General features: G+C 45.1%; 1 protein-coding gene across 1 annotated transcript in view; it reads left to right on the top strand.

Annotated features, from left to right (window-relative positions):
* Marf1 (meiosis regulator and mRNA stability factor 1-like protein) overlaps window positions 1-20,697 on the top strand; it is a 514,957-nt gene that overhangs the window by 248,752 nt on the left and 245,508 nt on the right. The window contains exons 10-11 of the mRNA XM_080267004.1: window positions 2,315-2,456; window positions 12,112-12,234. Of these exons, the coding sequence (XP_080123130.1) occupies window positions 2,315-2,456; window positions 12,112-12,234 (265 nt within the window). The remainder of the gene's footprint in view (window positions 1-2,314; window positions 2,457-12,111; window positions 12,235-20,697) is intronic.

Here is a 20,697-nt window from a genome sequence, read left to right as displayed (position 1 = left end):
AGACGTAACCTGGATCACACCAATGATTTTTCACTACCATTGCAGTACTGTACTGTATTACACATTCACTACAACAATGAAATGGTATAATAAAGGTAATAATACTGTACTGTACACTGAGAAACATGTCTTTTATTTACCTTATTTTGGTGAACATAGCTGGAGTGGTCAGGTAGTCTGGACTGCTTGTGGCTTTATTGGATTTTTTTCCAATATGTAAGAATTTAGTCCGGTAGCTCCTCACTTCTGATGAATGCGAATTCTGAACTATTGAAGTCCGTTATATTGAGGTTTTACTGTAATTGAAATTACTGCAAACAAGAAGTCCTCCAGATTTGACCTGAGGCATCCCATTGATGCATGGGTACGTCACAACGTTTTGTCACGGTGACTCCTGTTGATGTACCCATACGTTTTGCAGTTGCGAGGTCCATCATTTGCACATTTTTCAAATTTCGGGTATGATTTTTGGTACGTATGCGCGGGACACCTGGCGTCAGGGACACTGCATTACCCCACGACACCCTCCCCCCACCCTGCACGCCATTGTCTCGGCAACTCACCTGTTACTAGTGACCTGGCCAGTAAATACATGTCGCACCACGGTATGAAATTCAAGGCGAGAGTGATTCCCCAGTCGATGATGAGGTGGAGGACAAAGATTTCGTGGCGCTTGAGGAAGAAACCAACAGAAGTGATGAGGAGGTAACGTCACCAAGGAAGGTGCGGTATGTTGATGTGTTCAGTGAGTGAATGTTTATATCGCCTATATTATTGTGTATATTCTTGTTCTACATATTAATTCATACCAAATGAACAAATATCTACCTATTCTGAGTGGTTTGCAACAGTTACTGCTACCATAGAAAATGCGACACACGCAGCATGGCTCCAGAAAACACAGTACTAGGTGTTTAGAGGGTCACCTGTTTAAACCACTTCTAAGCCTAGGTGAGTAGAGGGTCACCTGTTTAGACCACTTCTAAGCTCAGGTGAGCACTATGAGGGGCATTTTCCAATAGTTCTCATAAAAAGCGGAGGTTTGTAGCCAAAACCTAATTTTTCAAAAATCTGCCGGGATGGTGAAAAATAGGTCGGGACACGGCAGGTTAAGGGAAAACACTTCAAGAAACTGCCCAAACTCCTCCATAAAACCTCGTTATGTGCCCAGATGACCTGGTCAATAAACAATTGCAATTCAATTGGTTTTCTGATGGAAATTTATCAATTCATTCATTCATTCATTCATTGCCAGACGCCATGTATCCCCAACGGGGTGGCCAAGGGCTCAGAGTTAATTGTTTTACGGGGAAGGGCACTAATCCTCCACCAACCCCACTTCCATAAATTCAAATGAAGATGGAGTTAGGTCAGAGTCTATGAAAAAAACATTTGCGAATGCAGAGGAGTAGGTGAGTGCTACACCTCCTCCCAGATAGTCAGCGGCAGGCCTGGGAATACTTATAATAGAATGTGTCTTAGGCAAAGCAGTCAGTTTTTTGAATGGCGAAATATTAGATATAGAGGAATAATCGGTAACTGGGAAGGTAATTTCACCAAGCTTCCTGGTTAGTTGGGATTGTACTGTATAAGGAAGAGCATGTGAATTATTGCTGACCGAAATCTTCTGGATACTCTGCTGTCACTTGTTGGGGCGCCTGTACTGTAAACTTTTGTTTTACTTTTCCCTGCTAGACCAAATATTGGATTTAACGAACACTGAATGCACCAGGACAAACCACCATACATACCAGATACCATCCACTAAATGGAGAAGACTTCACTGACCTACCAGACAACTCTTGGCCCACTGAACACTTTTTTTGCATTTAACCTATATTATCCATTACATGGGGTGGATGATGCAGGCCTACTGGATCGCTTGCCATGTGTGGGGTGACTTGGAATGCAGTTTTCAATACTGAAGTCGGTTTTTCCCACCTGCTTGGACAATCCATGAAGAAGTGCTATGATAAGATTGTGAAATAATGGGTCAAGTTAGTGTAAAATGGGCATAGTTTTCATTGTTAGAACTAGATTATGCTATGTTACTCATTTATTTTCTATTATGTGCTTGAACTCCCACTTCCGGGGGAACATCAGGCCTAATGGATTGTTGACGTTATCAGATCAGGCTTCCCCCCAGTTGAGTCAGTATAGAGAGGATGTACTGTGTTTTATTTATTTATTTTTGTTTTTCAATAACTTTCCTTGTAGTCATTGATAGATTTTTTAAGAGATTAATATTCACAGATCCTGTAGCTTTAAAATATTTTTATAAACATGTATTTGTTATATTCTCATTTTCTTATAGTCCAAGAGTGAGAAGTCCATCACCTCAGATGTGGAGTGGGTTTAGTGGGTCCAAAAATGTGTGGAGCCCTGCAGCCATAGACTTCCCACCCCAGGTTATGTATGGACTTCGTGAACTGGCCCTTGGAGAGCAGCCTAATTCTGTAAGTTGCCTTTAGCCACTCGCGTGTCCACTACTGTTTGTAACAAACCCATTTTATTTAGCATAATTTTTTGCTGCCCTTCTTAATGTTCAGTTACATTTGCATGCAGGGTTATAATGTAATGGAGTAAATTTACTTGAGCACTGCACTCAAATAACCTGTAGGTATGTACTTCATAAAAAGTACACAATTCTGTCATTACTTTTACTTTGAATATGCATTGTTTTCAAGTACTGTGACCCTGATACATTTGAAAATTAACAAAAAAGTACTCATTACAGTCAGGTCTTGATATGCGATAAGGTTGTGTTTGGTGAAAACCTGTCGAGTAACGATTTATCACATAGCAAGGTCGATACAACTTGAGTTCATTGGGGTTAGGATGACCTAGACCACAAAACTTAAAATGCCCCCAAAATCTTCTGTCACCCAACTGAAGTTTGTCATACAGTAGCCCAGTCTGAGTAATCACCAAGAGTCCCCTTTGAGGCTGGGGGACAACTGAAGTGCCTGTACAATCACTCCATGTCCTCAGGAGGAGGTGAAGAGAGATGGGAAGAGTGGGGTGGTGAGGCTGAGGAAGAGGTGGACAGTGAGGCCGAGGGAGAGTGGGGCGGTGAGGCCAAGGAAAAATGGGGTGATGAGATTGAGGGAGAGGGGAGTGGCGTGGGTGAGGGAGAGCATAGCAGTACAGGTGAGGGAGAGCATGGCTGTGTGGGTGAGGGAAACGGTGGTGATGCGTGTGAGGGAGAGTGTGGGGGAGTGGCACATGGCTGTGTCAGGCGACAGTGAAGACGAGACAGACATGACGGAGGCAGGTGATGCAGGACCTTGCATTTGCAGATCACACGTTGATGGCATTAGCTCTTCCTCTGTGTACCTGGCAGGGGAGGAGGAGGAGGTGATGGTGGTCTGGCATGCTGCCTTTTTCTTAGCTGCAAGCAGCTTTCTGTACACCCTCGGGTGTTCAGTTCTGTGCACTGATATGTTACTTTTCAGCGCATTTCAGTTCTTGTCTTTGATGAATGCAATATCCCAATATCCTTGGCAGTAATTGCAGGAACTCCTTCAAAGTGTTTAGTGTCCACAACGTGAAGGTTCCTGTCCTTCCTGCCATCCTTGCCACCCTCCTGTGCCTCCACCACTCATTCCCTGAATTCTGTGAGCTCCTCTGTGGACAGCTGCTTTGTGTGGCTGTCCAGGACATCTTGCACATCCTCCTTGTCCACCTTCTCAGAGCCAGCCTCGTACGAGAGGTCGAGGATGTCTTGATGAATGTTTTCAACTGCCGGGAACCCTGTGAAGGAGTAAGTACACTCTGGCCACACCTTGGGTTTAATGTGCCTGGCTGCACTTCTTTCCACACCTCTTTGATATTGTCAGTGATGTTCTTTGTGATATATTTCTTCCAAAAGTGCCACACCAGATCGATCGCCCCAGAGTCACTCACTCTCACCATCTGCTGCATCGTGTGGCGGATAAGGCCTTGAATGTTGCAATGACACCCTAGTTCATAGGTTGCAGCAATGATCTTGTGTTAGAGGCAGGTGCACTGCTTTGACGTTATTAACCCAGTCCTCCATGCCCTCAGGGTGGCTTGGGGCGTTGTCTGTTAACAGGAGGAAACAATTAGGATGGTTATTACTGCTAGCATAGTTGTGTAGGCGGGGGGACAGGTACCCTGCCATGCATGATCTGCAGAGTACGGTTGTCAGCCAGGCCCTGGGGTTACTTCTCCAAATAACCCCAAGGTTTTCCTTCATGAATCCTGCCAATGCTTGGGGGTTCTCCCAGTGATACACAGGAAGCAGCTTGAGCTTCAGGTCCCCCTCTGCGTTGGCAATGAAGAGGAGGGTGAGACAGTCCTTTCCTTGAAGCCAGGCACACACCATTCTTCTGGGCTAATGTACATCTTCCTTGAGATCTGCTTCCAAAATTGACTGGTCTCATCAACATGTGACACCTGCTTTGGAGAGTATGCCCCCTTCTCAGTAATGGCCTTAACCCCTCAAGACCGATGCCGCACGATCATGCTTTTGTGTAATTCGACGTGCCAGCCTATCCCGCACGATTGCTAAAGACACACAGGAAACTGGGGCAGGGTAACTCTGCCTCTTTAGTGATGTATATGGGATCAGACCAATGAGAGCTAGAGTGTCTGGGATGGTATGGTGTGATTGGCCCCCTAAGGTGGGGGACAAGGAACCCCCCACCACCACCATCAATTTACCTCCCTCTGTCCCACTGCATCATCTCCACATTGTCCCCTCCCAACCAACCATACCCCAACATACCCCCTGCAGCGGTGTGTGTGCATAGCAACCCTTGTCCCCTCTCCCTCCTCCCCCTCCCTCCTCCCCTATCCCTCCTCCCCTATCCCTCCAACCCTATCCCTCCAACCCTTTCCCTCCATCCTTTTCCCCCTGCCAGCCATACACACACCACCTCCACTTTTTGCCTGACGGGAGTCCCCTGGCCTCCAGGATTAGTGCAGACCCCCCCCCCTACCACCACCACCACCACCACCATGCGCTCCTGTCCACTTCCCTACCAGATGGTCAGAGTCGCCTGGCAGGCTGTATTAGTCATACACTGCCTGAGGTGATGATCTATTGGTCATCCGCTGTTGCCCTCGCGTACCAACCCTTGCTTGGGCAAATAGAACTGAACCATATATGCAGGTGTCAGTTTGCTGCTTGTTGCGTCCTCTGTGCTCGAAAGCAACTGTTGGGTGCGATATGGCAACGCTATACTGCTTGCTGGTGATGAGAAGCCTGCTCCTTAGTTCCTGCCTTTCTGCCCCTCATGAGTGGTAGTGCTTGCAATGATTGCAGTTGCGTTTGTGGTGGTTCTTTACCTTCTTCAGGTTGTGGCCCTGCACTGCTGTATTCTCGTGTGTGTGGTGATGGCCCAGCCACCACCTGAGAAGCAAAAGAGGAAGGTTCCGAGTCCGGAGAAGAAACGTGAGATGCTGGGCAGGGTTGATTCGAGCTTGACCACAGGACATATTCTTTTGCAAATATGACCTAGCCCGTTCAACATTGTTTGATATCGAGAAGTCAAACAACAAGCTTACGTAGTATGAACAGGACTTGGCTGAAAGCACATGTTGTGGTGACAGTAAGGTTATGGCCCAGGTCTGGTACGCCATTATTGACCAGTCAACATTGATGTAATTTCGTCAGTAACGTGGTGCTGGGGTGCTAGTTCATGGGACCGAGGGGAAGGCTGCTGCTGAGAAGTTTGCACGTGTGCACAACGTCCAGGACTTCAAGGTATTCGAGGGATGGCTCTTTCACTTCAAGCTTTGCCATGGACTTACTTGCCGTAAAGCACACGGCGAGGCCTTGGACGTGGCAGCGGAGGAAGTAGACCTGTTTCGCCAGAAGGTGCAGCGCCTAATCAAGGATGAGGGCCTTGCCCTTGGTCAAGTCCATAACGCTGATGAATCTGGTCTGTTCTACCTCTCCTTGCCCACCAACATCCTGGCTGAGGAAAGGGAGAAGTCTGTGCCTGGTCAGAAGTTGTCCAAACAACTTTTCTTCGTTTTGTGCTGTGCCAGTGTTAACGGAGCACACCACCTCAAACCTGTTGTTCTTGGGCATGCAAAACAACCACGTTGTCTCCGTGGGTTGATGGATAGCCTGCCTGTTGTGTGGTATCATTCTGTGAAGATCTGGTTTACCACCGAGATCTTTCAGAGTTTGGCTCCACAGACATTTCGTCACGGAGGTTATCCGTTATCAAACGGAGGTTCTTGGAATCTCTCAGGACCAGGTGAAGGCACTCCTGTTCCTGAGAAGGATTTGGTTGCTTTTGGTGGATGAAATAGGTGCATGTTTCTGCCACCTAATATGACTGCTCTGATTCAACCAATTGACCAGGGTGTTATCAAGGCTGTAAAGAGACTGTACCAACTGAGGTTCCTGAACGAGGTGATGGTGGTGCTGGAGGACGAGGACGCTGTCAAGGACCCACATGGGGAGCAGACCTTGTTTAATCTTTGGTGTTTCGACCTGAAGTCTGCAGTGTTCAAGTGGGCGAATGTGTGGAAGGAAATCTCCGTCAAAACCCTCGAAAGCAGTTGGTCTCGTATTCCTGCACGGAATTGATGCTGAGCACGATTTCGAGAGTTTTGACGTGGATGATATCCACAGTTGCCTTAGAACAGCAGGACAGCAGATGGATGTCGATGAGGTGCAGAAGCGGCTGGATGACGACTGCAGGAATCCTGGTTACCAGACCATGTCTGATGAGATCACCTCTGCCGCCTCTGCGGGCTTGGAAGAAGACAGTGGGACTGACAAGGACGAGGATGAGGACCATGACTCTCAGCCCTCCTCAACTCCTTCAGTCCCTCGTCTCAGTGTCCTCCATGGTTACCTGGAGGGGGTGCTGGAGTATGCTGACCCTCCATGGTTACCTGGAGGGGGTGCTGGAGTATGCTGACCCTCCATGGTTACCTGGAGGGGGTGCTGGAGTATGCTGACCACCCACACTGTGATAGGGAGTTGGTGCAGCTCCGCCTGGCGTTGAAGGTGCTGGGAGTCCGGGACGCTGTCATCCTCCAGCAGAATCGTTGGTCCTATTGTCAGACCAGGATCGGCTCATTCTTCAAGCCTGCTACTCCCACAAGTGCCAGCCCATTCTCACCACCATCATCACCACCACCACCAGCTCATTTCCTGCCTACACTTTCAGACGCGCAACCGAGCACGTCGACAACCATGAGTCTTCGTTGGATGTAAATTTGTGGCTATCTTTGGCGTCTTCCGAGGTGAGTAGGCCACCATCACTGCACTGAACATCACCGATCATTGCCCAGCTCCAACAGGTTGAGGATGACAAGGTGGAGTTTCTTGACCTTTGTTAGGCGCTACTGTTTGGCACTAGACCACACGGGACAACCCAACTCCTGCTGGAGATGGTGGGTTACGAAGCCTGGCGGCGATGCACTGGGTGGTAAGTACCCCAACTGAATGTTTTCAGCAGGTAACTTTAGATTTCTTTCATAGTTTCCTTGATGCTAAAATTTATTTAGGATATTCCTTTTTGTGTTTTGAGGTCACAATATGGCAGAAAGATCCAAAAACAGTGCCAAAAATAGGAGGGGTACTGTACATACAATCTTGTTAAGGTAGGGTGTTTTTTGGTTTTCAGTGTTTTGTTTGCATGGTTTTCTTAGTGTTGAAAATTATTTTGAATAATCCTGTGTATGTTTTGATGTCAAAATATGCCAGAATGACTGGAAAACATTGCCAAAATAAGGAGGGATATTGTACATACTGTGGTGTTTATGTAGGGTGTTTTTTGGTTTTCAGTGTTTTTGCATTTTTTCTTGGTGTTGAAAATTAATTTGGATAATCCTATGTATGTTTTGATGTCAAAATATGCCAGAATGACTGGAAAACAGTGCCAAAATAAGGAGGGGTACTGTATGTACAGTAGTGTTTAGGTAGGGTGTTTTTTGGTTCACTGAAAGCAGTGATGAGAAACAGGAAGGTGTGTATGGAATTTAAGAACTCACTATGATAGTATTGTGATCCCTACCCTGACGTATGGAAGCGGGGCCTGGAACTTGCTGTAGAGGAACAAGTCAAGAGTGAGAGCAGTGGAATGAGTTACCTGAGAGGAGCATGTGGAGTGACATGGAGGGACGGACTGACGAATGAAGAAGTGAAAAAACGTTGTAGGGTGAATGTGGATGTGATTGAAAAAATTAGGAGAAATACACTGAGGTGGTTTGGACATGTGGAGAGAATGGAGAATGAAAGACTGACTAAGAGGGTGTATGTAGGTGAGGGAGGGGGAGACCAAGGATGAGGTGGCAGGAGGGAGTTGAGAGGTATATGAGGGAGGGGAGAGTGACTTGGGAGGAGGGCAGTCAAATGGTGGGTGACAGAGCGACTTGGAGGTGTTTTGTCTGCGGCTGCCATTTACAGGATTAGGGTGTCGGGCTATAGATAGATAGATAGATAGTTTTTTGGTTTTCAGCGCTTTTTCTGCATGGTTTTCTTTGTGTTGAAAATTATTTTGGATAATCCTATGTATGTTTTGATAAAATTTGCCAGAATGATCTGGAAAACACCACCAAAATAAGGAAGGGTACTGTACATACAGTGGTTTATAGGTAGGATGCTTTTTGGTTTTCAGTGGTTTTCCTGCATGGTTTTCTTGGTGTTTACCATTACTTTTGGTATGCCTATGTGTATTTTGATGTCTAAATATTCCAGAATGATCTGAAAACACTGCCAAATTAATCATAGGTACTCTGCAAATAGGTTAGGTATAGGTTGGAGGTGCGTATAAGTAGGGTCTGGGTATGATAGAGAAACAATGTTCATTATCCAGATGTTTCCACTACCTGGACATGCCCTTGGTTCAGTTATGTCTGGATAATTGAGGGATTACTGGACTTTTTGATTACAGTAAACAGATCCTTTAGACACTTGTTCTGCCTGGTATAAACATTACCAGTTTCAGTTTATCTGTCTACTATCTACAGCCCGAAGCCCTAATCCCGCAAAGGGTGGCCGCAGACAAAATGCCTCCAAGTCGCTCTGTCACCCACCATTTGACTACCCTCCCTCCAATTCACCCCCCCCCTCCCTCATATACCTCTCAACTCCATCCCTCCACCTCATCCTCGGTCTACCCCTCCCTCTCCCTCCCTCCACCTCACCTACATACATCCTCTTAGTCAGTCTTTCATTCTCCATTCTCTCCACATGTCCAAACCACCTCAGTGTATTTCTCCTAATCTTCTCAACCACATCCACATCTACCCCACAACGTTCCTTCACTTCTTCATTCGTCAACCTGTCCCTCCACGTCACTCCACGTGCTCCTCTCAAGTAACTCATTTCCACTGCTCTCACTCTTGATTTGTTCCCCTCTTGCAAGGTCAACGCCTCGCTTCCATACGTCAGGGTAGGGATCACAATACTATCATGCAGTGACTTATTAACTTCCATACTCACCTCCCTATTTCTCGTCACTGCTTTCAGTGTACCAACAACCTTCCTTCCCTGTTGTACCCTTTCACACACTTCATCCCCCAAAGTTCCATCCTTACTCATCACACTACCCAAGTACTTGAATGCACTCACATTCTCCATATCCTCACCATCCAACCTCACTGCACACTCTGTGACTTCATTCCTCTCAAACACCATAACTTTACTATTGTTTACATTAACTTTCAGATTCCTCCTCCTACACACTGTCCCAAATTCATTCACCAAACCTTGCAACTCCCATTCATCTTCATTCAACAATACTGTATCATCAGCAAACAGCAACACCGGAAGCTTCCAAATCTCACCCTCATTCATTAGGGCCAGCCCCACATCCACTGCCCTACCTTGCACCTCCTTTACAACCCCATCCATGTATATATTAAACAGCCATGGAGACATCACATAACCCTGTTTGTCCCACACTGAGATCAAAGAACTCACTCAGCACACCATCCACTCGCCCCGTAGCCTCAGCTCCCTCGCACCTACTCTTCACAGCACTCAACAATTTCCCCTCCACTCCATATATTCTTAATACCTTCTTTCACTCTCCATTTGAGTTTATACAGTATATTAACATATTGTTGAGTATTAGGTTGGGGGTGGCACACGCCTTCACTATTTATTAGGAAACTTATGGGAAAAATTGCTTCAAAATCCAGCAAAATCAATATCCTATGACATTCATATGCACACTTACCCATTGGATATCGGGTAATGCCTATACTGTATATAGGAAAGAAGAGTGAGCTGTTTGTTTTTTGCAGATTTGGAGAAGGCCATATACAGAGTTTGTAAGGGAGTGGTGAAGTGGGCAGTGAGAAAGAGTTGATGAGTGACTGGTTAAAGCGATTATGGCAGTATTTAAGTGTGCTTCCAACCTGTTAAGGGAGAATGGATATTTGACTGATGAGTTTTCCATGACTGTTAGTGGAGGGGTCAGTGTTGTGCCCCTTATTGTTTATCATGGTGCATGAAGCCCTCTCATATGACAACAGAACTGGACGTGCATGGGATATTTGGTTTGCTGATGACTTGGTGTTGATTGCAGAGAATGAAAGGGAGGCTGAGGAAAGATTCAGAAAGTGGAGGGAAGGAATGGGGTACAAGGGTTTGAAATTAAACATAAATAAAACAAAAGTGTTGATGTCGAGAGCGGATGGCAGTAGTGTCAAAGCAGATGGCGTATGGTTTTTGTGTACTTTGCCATGAGGGTGTTGGAAAGTCGGTGCACAAGGGATGTAGTGGTATAAGAGGTAGACTGCAAAATAATGTTGATTTCATGTGTGGTGTGCGGGGGAGAGCATGTAGATATTGAAAGGCAAGAAAAGATTGATGTGGCTGGAGTCATTCTTGTTTGGAGGAATTTTGATATATGGGGGCCATGGTATTTTTTTTTTTTTATGCAAGAAAGAAGGAACCAAAGGCCAGGGGCCCACAAATCATTCCTTCCAAGAAAAAACAAAAACAATACAAAAGAGAGCCAAATTCAAGATCCGTTCATTTCCAGATGCCTGGACACACTGCTTTTGAAAGACTGGAAATCATAAGAAGTAGGAAATACAGACAAAGGGAGACAGTTCCAGAGTTGACTTGTTGCATAAATGAAGGACTGGGAATAACAGTTAATTCTTGCATTAGAGAGTTGGACAGAAAAGGGTTGAGAGTTTGTTGCTAGCTGGGAGTTATGCACCCATCATAGAGGTGGAGGGATGCAAGTAGTCAGTTTAGAGGAGCAGTGACCATTGAAGTAGTGATAGAAAGGAGATAAAGATGCAACAGTGCGGCAAAGAGACAGAGGTTGAAGGGAGCCAGTAAGAGGAGGAGAGTTGATGAGATGAAAAGCCTTTGACTCCACCCTATTGAGAAGAGCTTTATGTGGGGAGCCTCCCCACACATGAGAGTTGTACTCTACACAGGGGTGAATAAAACCTGTGTATAAAGTCAACAACTGTGCAGGGATAAAGAGGGTACAGAGTCGGCTTAGCACACCTAATGTGTGCTGATGGTTGGGCTGGTGCTAGCCCTGTAGTTAGAGTAAGGAGTATTTGGAGAAAGTTCAGGGAACTGTTGCTTCTCCTGACACTGAGAGGGCTCTCCCTCTGTGGTAAGGAGTCCTTGTATGCAGCGTGTGCTATAAGTGTAAAGCTGTATGGCAATGAGACCCAGGCAGAAAAGTAAGTGGATTTTCCTAGACTGAAGTGTTCAGAAATGATAATGAGCAGATGGATGCTTAGTTCATCCTTGAATGAGAGGCCTTGGGGGGGGGGGTTGTTAGGGCTGTGATTGAAGAGATGAGAGGAAAGATGAAATTGAATGTATTAGTGTTGTGATGAGGAAGGCTAGATTGACGTGGTTTGGGGATGGAAGATGACAGAAGGCAAGAGGTGTGAACATTGACAGTAGCATTGCAATAGGCAGACAAAAAACGAACTTGGGACGAGGTCATAGAATATGGTGTTCGGGATAGGGTACAGGACAGAGAGGCTGCTAGAGATGAAGCAATGTGTAGAACTGCCATTAGGCAAGGCTGATTAATTCAAACATGTTGGAAACTCTTTAAATGAAACTAAACTTAATGAAGTAATTACTTGTTCATAATGTTAAAGTTACTTCATAATATAAAGTATTTACAGGAGGCAGGCATGGGCAGTGTTGGACAGGCCCCAGTGGAGCTGCAAGTGACCAACCTAGACCAGAACATTGATGCTCGGGACATGAAACATATCCTCTTCACAGTCTTCAGGGATCATGTTATGGCAAGTTACCTAGCACTCAGGTTTTAATAAGATACTTGAAATATAAAATTGTTTTGGATCAGAGTACTGACTGCATGAATTGCATAGACAACTTGTTGTATGCTTGGCTAGAGTGCTAACTTGGCTTCCTTCCATCCATACTGAGCCCATTTACACTGACCTCTTTAAATAAAGTTAGAGTAGGCTTTTTATATTTCGTGAGGAAGAAGGACCTGAAAAAGACCGAGCATTTTGTAAGTCTTCAATTATATTTGGTAAAAAAGACTGAGCATTATGCAGGTCATTAATTATAATTGGTAAAAAAAGACTGAGCATTATGTGGGTCGTCTGAGCATTATGTAGGTCTTTAATTATATCTGGTATAAAAGACTGAGCATTATATAGGTCTTTAACCCCCTCACATACAATGATGCAGAATGAGTCAAAATGGTGTTACTCTGAAGGGGAACCGATGATGAACTATGACGCACTTGTCAGTGTTGGTCTGAAGGGATGGTGATTAGGCAATTTTGGACAAAAATATTCACCAAAAATTAAGTTTTGGTGTGAAGTACATCAATCTTTTAAGTGTCATTGAGGAAGGCATGTAGTTTAAGGCCAACACTCAAATAGTAGGCTTTCTCTTGGATTTCAGTGGAGGGGGGGGGGATGCATGCACAATTTTTGGCAATTTACTAAAAAATATTGGTCATATCAAAATTCCCAAGTCACCACATGCAAGCTCGTGAAAATCTGCATATGGACATATGCTTAGCTCTTGCATGGTTTGGGTAAAACATTGCAGAAGGGTACTGGGAAATTATTTTTGCTGTGGAAACACATTATTCTCAATGCATTTTGTTAATTTGACTGTACATTACTCATCAGTTTTGTGTGTTTTTATTAGTTTATTGTATAGTACAAATGTAAGCGAATGTGATGGTTGCAGTTTATATCAGTACAGGCGGCCCTCCACATTTGCGGATTCAACTTTTGCGGGTCTCGCAGATTTGCGAATTGCCCCTCTGTGGAGCCAAGATTCCGTTTGTGGCTGCAAAGTGTAGCCGTGTGGACATTCGCCGGTCATTATGTGCCGAACCAAGCCTGCACCAAACCACCGCGCTCCCGTGTTCCTCTATCTCTCCCTCAGTCTATGTCCTGCCACTGTCACGGTCGCTTCGCTGCCTCTATGCTGCCATACCAGACCTCCCGTAATTTCAGTATTGTGCCCAATAATTGTGCTCTCGAGTGTAAAAAGGTAACAGGTGCATTGCTGTGCTATTAGGTGAGTGAATTAGCACCCGATTGTGAGATTTATTTGTGATAACTTAGTCCCACGTGTGTGTGTGTGTTGTCCCGCAAGTTGGGATAAATATGTAGCTGATAACTTGCCCACGGTCACGTGGATGTGCACAAGATGCACTCAGTCATGGGAGTCTGTGGAAGTTTATCTATCTATCTATCTAAAGCCCAATGCCCTAATCCCGCAAAGATTGGCCTCAGACAAAATGCCTCAAGTCGCTCTGTCACCCACCATTTGACTGCCCTCCCCCCAGCTCACTCCTCCCTCCCTAATAAACCTTTCAACTCCATCCCTTCACCTCATCCTCTGTCTCCCCCTCCCTCTCCCTCCTTCCACTTCACCTACATACACCCTCATAGTCAGTCTTTCATTCTCCATTCTCTCCACATGTCCAAACTACTTCAGTGTATTTCTCCAAACTTTCTCAGGCACGTCCACATCAACCCCACAACGTTCTTTAACTTCTTCATTTGTCAGTCTGTCCCTCCATGTCACTCCACATGCTCCTCTCAGGTAACTCATTTCCACTGCTGTCACTCATGACTTGTTCCCCTCTAGCAAGGTTCACACCCTGCTTCCATACGTCAGGGTAGGGATTGCAATATTATCATGCAGTGACTTCTTACTTAAATATGTGCCTGGTGACGTCTGTGGAAGTCGCCAGGTACATATTTACCCTAACCTTGTACAGCCATACCCAATCAAAACTTATTTGTTATTAAACTTTTTTGTATGGTTGGTCTGTTACTGTTTGTGATAATTTATGCTGCTTTCAGGTCCCAGATATGGTTTATTAGGTACAGTATGTGCACACTTGCTCACAGAGGGTGATTTGCAGCTGTAGAGGCATTTACGGGAGGGCGCACCAAACATTCGCAGAAATTCCACATTTCCAGGGGTCTGTGTCCCCTAACCCCCTTGGATGTGGAGGGCTGCCTGGATAACCAGTTTCTGGGGCAAATAAAATCCATGGGAATGTTTTCCTTTGTGTGAGAGTCCAGGCTGCCATCATAGCATTTCCTCTGATCATATCACACAGACTTACAGAAAACACCAGTTGAGTGGAGGTTCATTTCGTTTCGTTTTTAAAGGCTCTAACATGCTTGCATGCGTCGGCCTTGGGCACCTAATGGCGGCTCTCCATGCTGCACGATCAGTTGCAGCCTCCCTGTTCAGTCCCTTAACCCTGAGGTCACACTTAATGACTTTGTCCCATGTCTTTCTCAGTCTACCACTCATAACCCCACCCCCAGTATTAACACTTCTCACCAATCACCCAATTATCATCCCCCATCCTGTCCGCATGCCCAGACAGTCTCAATCTACCTCTCCTCATTACAACACCAATACACTACAGTCCCATCCTACCTCTCAACTCATCCATCGTAAACCCAGCCACACAGACCTTGCATGCAGGGACGCGCTACACATCCACCTAATCATTATCATTTCTGTACGTCTGAGCCTGTGAATATCTTCCTCCTTTACTGCCCAGGTCTCACTACCATGCAGCATCACACTCCTAACACATGCTGCATACAAAGACCCCTTAGCACATAGGGAGAGTCCTTTCAGTGTCAGATGAGGTAACAGCTCCCTGAACTTCTTCCAACCACTTCTCACCCTAGCCGCAGAGCTAATTCCAGACCCTACTCCAGCACACAACATGTCTCCCAAGTAACAAAACTCTTCCACACACTCAAAAGATTCACCAGCAAGTTCAATCCTTTTACACCTTACAATCTCCACCTGCTCTCCCCGACACGCTGTGCTCATAAAATCAGCATTATCTCGCAGTCTACCTCCGATACCACTACATCTCTTATGCATCCATTAATTACAAACACTGCACAAGATGGAATTACTTCCCACGCCCTTGTGGCAAATTGCACATGGCCACTCTCCCTCGTCTTTGACAGTACCACCTTCAACCCTAGATATCGTCACTTTTGTTTTATCTGCATTTACCCTTAAGCCCTTGTGCCCCATACCATCTCTCCACTTCCTAAACCTTTCCTCTGCCTCCTTTTCATTCTCTGCAATCAACACCAAATCATCAGCATACAACATCTCCCATGGGAGTCCATTTCTGAAGTCACGTGAGAGGGCTTCAAGTACCATGATAAACAACATGGGACTCAAAACTGACCCCTGATGCACACCAATGTTCACAGAAAACTTATCACTCAAATCTCCATTCACTCTTACCTGGGTGTGAGCACCCACATACATAGCCATAACCACCCTAACCAGCCACTCCTTCAAGCCAAGCTTTCTCATTGCCCACTTCACCACCTCTCTAGGGACTCTGTCAAGGCCTTTTCCACATCAACAAATACAAAATACAGATCCCTTTTCTTACCAATATATTTTTCCTGAAGTTGTTGAACAATGAATATGGCATCAGTGGTCACCCTGCCTGGCATAAACCCAAACTGCATCTCATCAATATTCACATTTTCTCTAATCATACCTTCTAAAACTCTGTCCGTTACCTTCATTATCTGATCTAAAAGCTTTATACCTCTATAAATTCCTCTTTCAGGGCATCACCCTTCTCTTTATACACATTTACAGTTACACTCTTCTTCCAGTCATCTGGGACAACACACTCATAAATAATCCTATTTATCAGGTCAGTGACTCACCTCACCCCTATATCTCCTGAGGCCTTCAACACTTCGGCAGTCAACCCAGACACACCTGCTGCCTTCCCCACCTTCATCCTGCCTGTTGCCTCACTCACAGTAGCAGCATCAATCAAAGGGCAAGGGCCAAACACTGGATCTGTTGGCTCCAAATCTTCCCTGTCCCAGTCAAGCTCCTCATTCAACAACCGATTATAATGCTGTCTCCATGCATCTTTAATATCCCACTGCTCACCACTACCTTTCCTTCATCATTCTTCACACACTGCTCACCTATAATATCCTGATTATCCCTCTTCATCTGATTTGCCACCTTGAATATCATATTTTTCCTTTCCCCATGATTTAGGTTATCAAGTGAAAGTCTCTGTGACTCAGACTTCGCCCTGTATACCTCTCCTCTAGCCTTACGCTTGGCAGCCAAGTATTCCTCCTTGCTACCACCCTTCTTCCATTCCCGGAAAAGCCTTCTTTTCTCCTTAACTGCAGCTTCTACACCCTCATCCCACTACCAGGTTACTTTATGTCTTGGTGGTCCTCTTGTCCAACTGCATTTTACATCAGTAACTCTGAAGAGATTGTTCTGGAGGGCTCTGTACTGTTCATTAATGCCTCTGTCTACAGCTTCCTGTTCAGCCACCACTCTCCTCATCTCTCTACAGAAGGTATCCCGTACTACTTGAGATTGTTCTGGAGGGCTCTGTACTGTTCATTAATGCCTCTGTCTACAGCTTCCTGTTCAGCCACCACTCTCCTCATCTCTCTACAGAAGGCATCCCGTACTACTTGGTTTTCCAGCTTCCATATTTTCCTCTTAGGTTCATGAGTCCTTTTTTTCATCACTCGTTCTTTAAGCATCATATCACAAATCATTAGTTTGTGGTGCTGCACACATTCCTCACTTCTTATAACTTTAACATCCCTCACTAACCTCCTATCAGCCCTCCTAACCAGAAAATAATCTTATCTGACTGCTGTATTCCCCAGACTTATTCGTAATTAACCTACTCTCTCTTTTCCTAAAATATGTGTTGCACATAATCATGTCGATTGCCTCCCCAAGCTCGAGTATCCTTTCCCCTTCCGCATTCCTTATACCATACGCACATCTCCCATGTACTCCTTCATAACCTTGTGCTGCTTCACCTACATTACCATTTAAGTCCCCCCCCCCCCAAACCACTATCTCATCATCCTGCATACCACTTACTACACGTATTAAATCATCCCAAAATATATCTTTCTCTGCTTCATCCAATCCTGCCTTTGGAGCATATCCCGATATAATTGCAGTTATCTTTCTACCGAACAGAATTTTCACTACTGTACTTATATCCTGTCGTTTACTCTCATAATACATGCCACCCATTTCTCTGCAACCATCACACCAACACCCCCAAATCCATCTATCCCCCCCTGCCAAAACAATTTATAGTAACAGTCCTTCCCAACAATCTCTCTGGCTGATCCACCCCTGTACCGGACTTCCTGCAAACACGCCACATCCACCCATCTCCTGTTGAATGCCTCAACGACGTCCCCTGCTCTTCCCCTCAAACTTCCCACATTCCATGAACCCACCCTCAATCCCCTGGGTGATTTTCTGTCCTCAGGCTTGCTTTGAAACTTCTTATATTTTGTCAGTCAGTATTAATAAAGGGAGAAAGACATACCACAGGTCCCACTCACTGCACAGTCCCAGGTCCAGGGAATGGATCTGGGACCTGTAGCCCACCAGCTTACCAGTAGCTGTGGTAGTGGCCTTGGGGCACCCCATCAGGACAGCTGCAAGGCCACCCTCCAAGTGCGCCATGGCACCTCAACTGTCCTGCCATTATACACCCACTGATAGGGCAGCCTCCTGGGGCACTACTCCCAGGTTCGGGCCCCTCTCTATTGGGCAGAAGCAGCAGCCTGGGAACCGCAGTGCCCTGTACCCTCTAGCACAGGCCTGAGCCCCATCTTGCCCTGGACTCATTATCTATGCCGCGGAACCCCTGCCACACCTCCCCCCAGAAGTCTGCCACTAGGTAGCGGGGCAAAGTTTTCTGGCTGTATGCCCTTGCTGTCGCCAACCCCTGTAACGTGGTGGGATACGTTGTGTGAAATGTAAAGTGCATGGTGTGTTAATTATAATTGATAAAAATATGAAATAAGAGCTGGATCTGTAAATCAAGCACATTATCTGTATCTTGCCTTTTTTTCAGTAGTGTTAGCTCCAATCCCAAGCTAATATGGATGTGAACTAGCTGGACTGCAGGTTGAGTCTTCCCTTCTGCATTCCCCCATCCTCCTTTTGGGAGATGAGACACATTTATTTAGCTGAACACCTGCACTGCCTAGCTTTATTGGTGGCATCACATGATGGCATCTGTTACTTACACCGATGCTTTGTAATACAGTAACCCCTCCAATATCCGGATCAATAGAGCCATCGGTAGGTTCGGATATTGGTTTCGTCCGGATATTGGGCCCCAGCTTATGGACTTGTCCTTACGGACCCTAACACAGAGAAACACCTATACAACTTCCTCCGGACATGCATAGCACCTATTTAACACCCAAATCACACCAATAAGGCACATAAATGACTGAAATAAATGCAATAGAAACATAAAATGTGGGTTTAGAAGTATGTTCATACATTAATAAACATTCTGGTACTTATGGACTCTAACCGAACCTAACCTAACCGAACCTAACCGAACTCTGAAAAACATTCCTACTGCACATGCATGAGGTAAGTTTAGTATGGAAAGAAGTACAGTATGACACTTTCTGGTAAGTATAGTATGGGAAAAAATACAATATGAAACATTCTGGTAAATATAGTATGGAAAATAGTACAACATGAAACATTCTGGCTACTTACAGCAAGTCCCTGGCCACCTCGATGAATAACCGCCTCCTCTCGGACTCTGACAGTAAGAACGATTTCCTGAAGCACTTGCACTACACTCTTCCTGAAGTCTTGCACTGAACTTAGTCACTAACACACAGAAGTCATGGCGAACAGCGCAGGTCTTGTCGCGGTGAGAGACAGGCGGGAAGTGGGGAGGATGCAGCGGCGCTCTATCGGACGTCGGAGGAATGACGAACCAAAACAATGCTCTCACGTGCCGCGCGCGGCAAGTTCAAATTACGGACGGCAAAAAATCGATTTTTTTTCCCAATTTTTTTGGATTTTCGGACCATTTTGGGAATGTTTGATCCCAGGACGATAAGGTTCGGTTAGTGGGGATGTTCGGTTATTGGGCGTCCGGATATTAGAGTGATTACTGTATTTGAGTAAACTTTCATTGCATTAATAGAAAGATATAAGAATATACTGTACTGTACAGTACAATACAGTACACTCTCAATTTGCACAACTAATTTATCTGGGAATTTTACCATGCAAGTCATGCCATGGAAATCCATGTTATATGACTAATTGGTATGGTGAAATCCCCAAATTTTCCCAAATGTCCCCCATTTGGCTCTTGTAAAATTTTTTACTCCCTCTTTATCATACTTGTAATTGTAGTATGCATACAACCTCTAAGAACATCACTGGGGATAAAAAGATGGGTTAATTAGAGTGCACAAAGTGGTAAGTAAGTGGTAAATACTTATCATGACAGAGGATGGAACAGTGTTTGGGTTTTGGGGAAGGAGATTAGCTTACCGAGAGGTACACTGATCCATGATTATTGTACATAATAAGTACCGAACATCGCGTGTTGATAATGGAATTGCGCAATGATGAATACACAGAACTAATGGGATACATCCTAATTGGTACCAGGCACCCCAAGTGCAAGCCCAGGTTTTCCTTTTTTAAGCCAGATTAAGACTCAGTAAGTACTGTACATACATATTGTTGTGGGAAGCACAGTCTCCAGCAGAAATCGAACAACCGGCTTCATGAGCAGGTTGGTATATGTGGCACCGCCGGACTACCAGTTTCAGCCCCTCCCCCCTCCCCTCCCTCATTCCCATTCATTCGTCTACCCTCCACCCTCCCCACATCCAAGGGCCTGCTAGCATTGTCTCATCCACTCTTCCATCATCCATTTGTCTTGAGAAATAATAGTTTTGTTATGATAACGAATAAAAATGCATTACACAGTATTTTACTCCATAGTATAGATATTTATACACCACGATCTGAATGCAGGGTAATATAAAATGGTAATATATTCTTATGACATTGAGGTCTGTAATGATACAATTTATCATTTTGTCGGTTGTATCCAGTCAGTGGGTAACATTAAACAGTTGGAAGCCATATGTTTGTAGTGGTCATTGGTGTGCTCCTTCCCTTATTCGACGTAATCACCGTTACTTTACAAACTCTTGTATAGGTCATTACCATTAGTTACTACTAATACCCCATGTGTGATAATTGCAAAGTGTTGCTGATAAATAAAATGCAGGATCAGTATTATCTTGGTTATTGATGTCTTAATACATGATATCGTATATTATTGGAGAACAGGGACTGAGTGACAGTTGTCTGGTGGTTAAACAAACTAAGCTGGTCAAATCGAG

This window comes from Coenobita brevimanus, chromosome 23 (genome assembly GCF_032717465.1).
Source record: "Coenobita brevimanus isolate Jiangsu-jjx chromosome 23, ASM3271746v2, whole genome shotgun sequence".
In the NCBI taxonomy this organism is placed as follows: domain Eukaryota; kingdom Metazoa; phylum Arthropoda; class Malacostraca; order Decapoda; family Coenobitidae; genus Coenobita; species Coenobita brevimanus.
The sequence above is the reverse complement of the archived record's forward strand: the minus strand, read 5'-3'. Positions and strand labels throughout refer to the sequence as shown.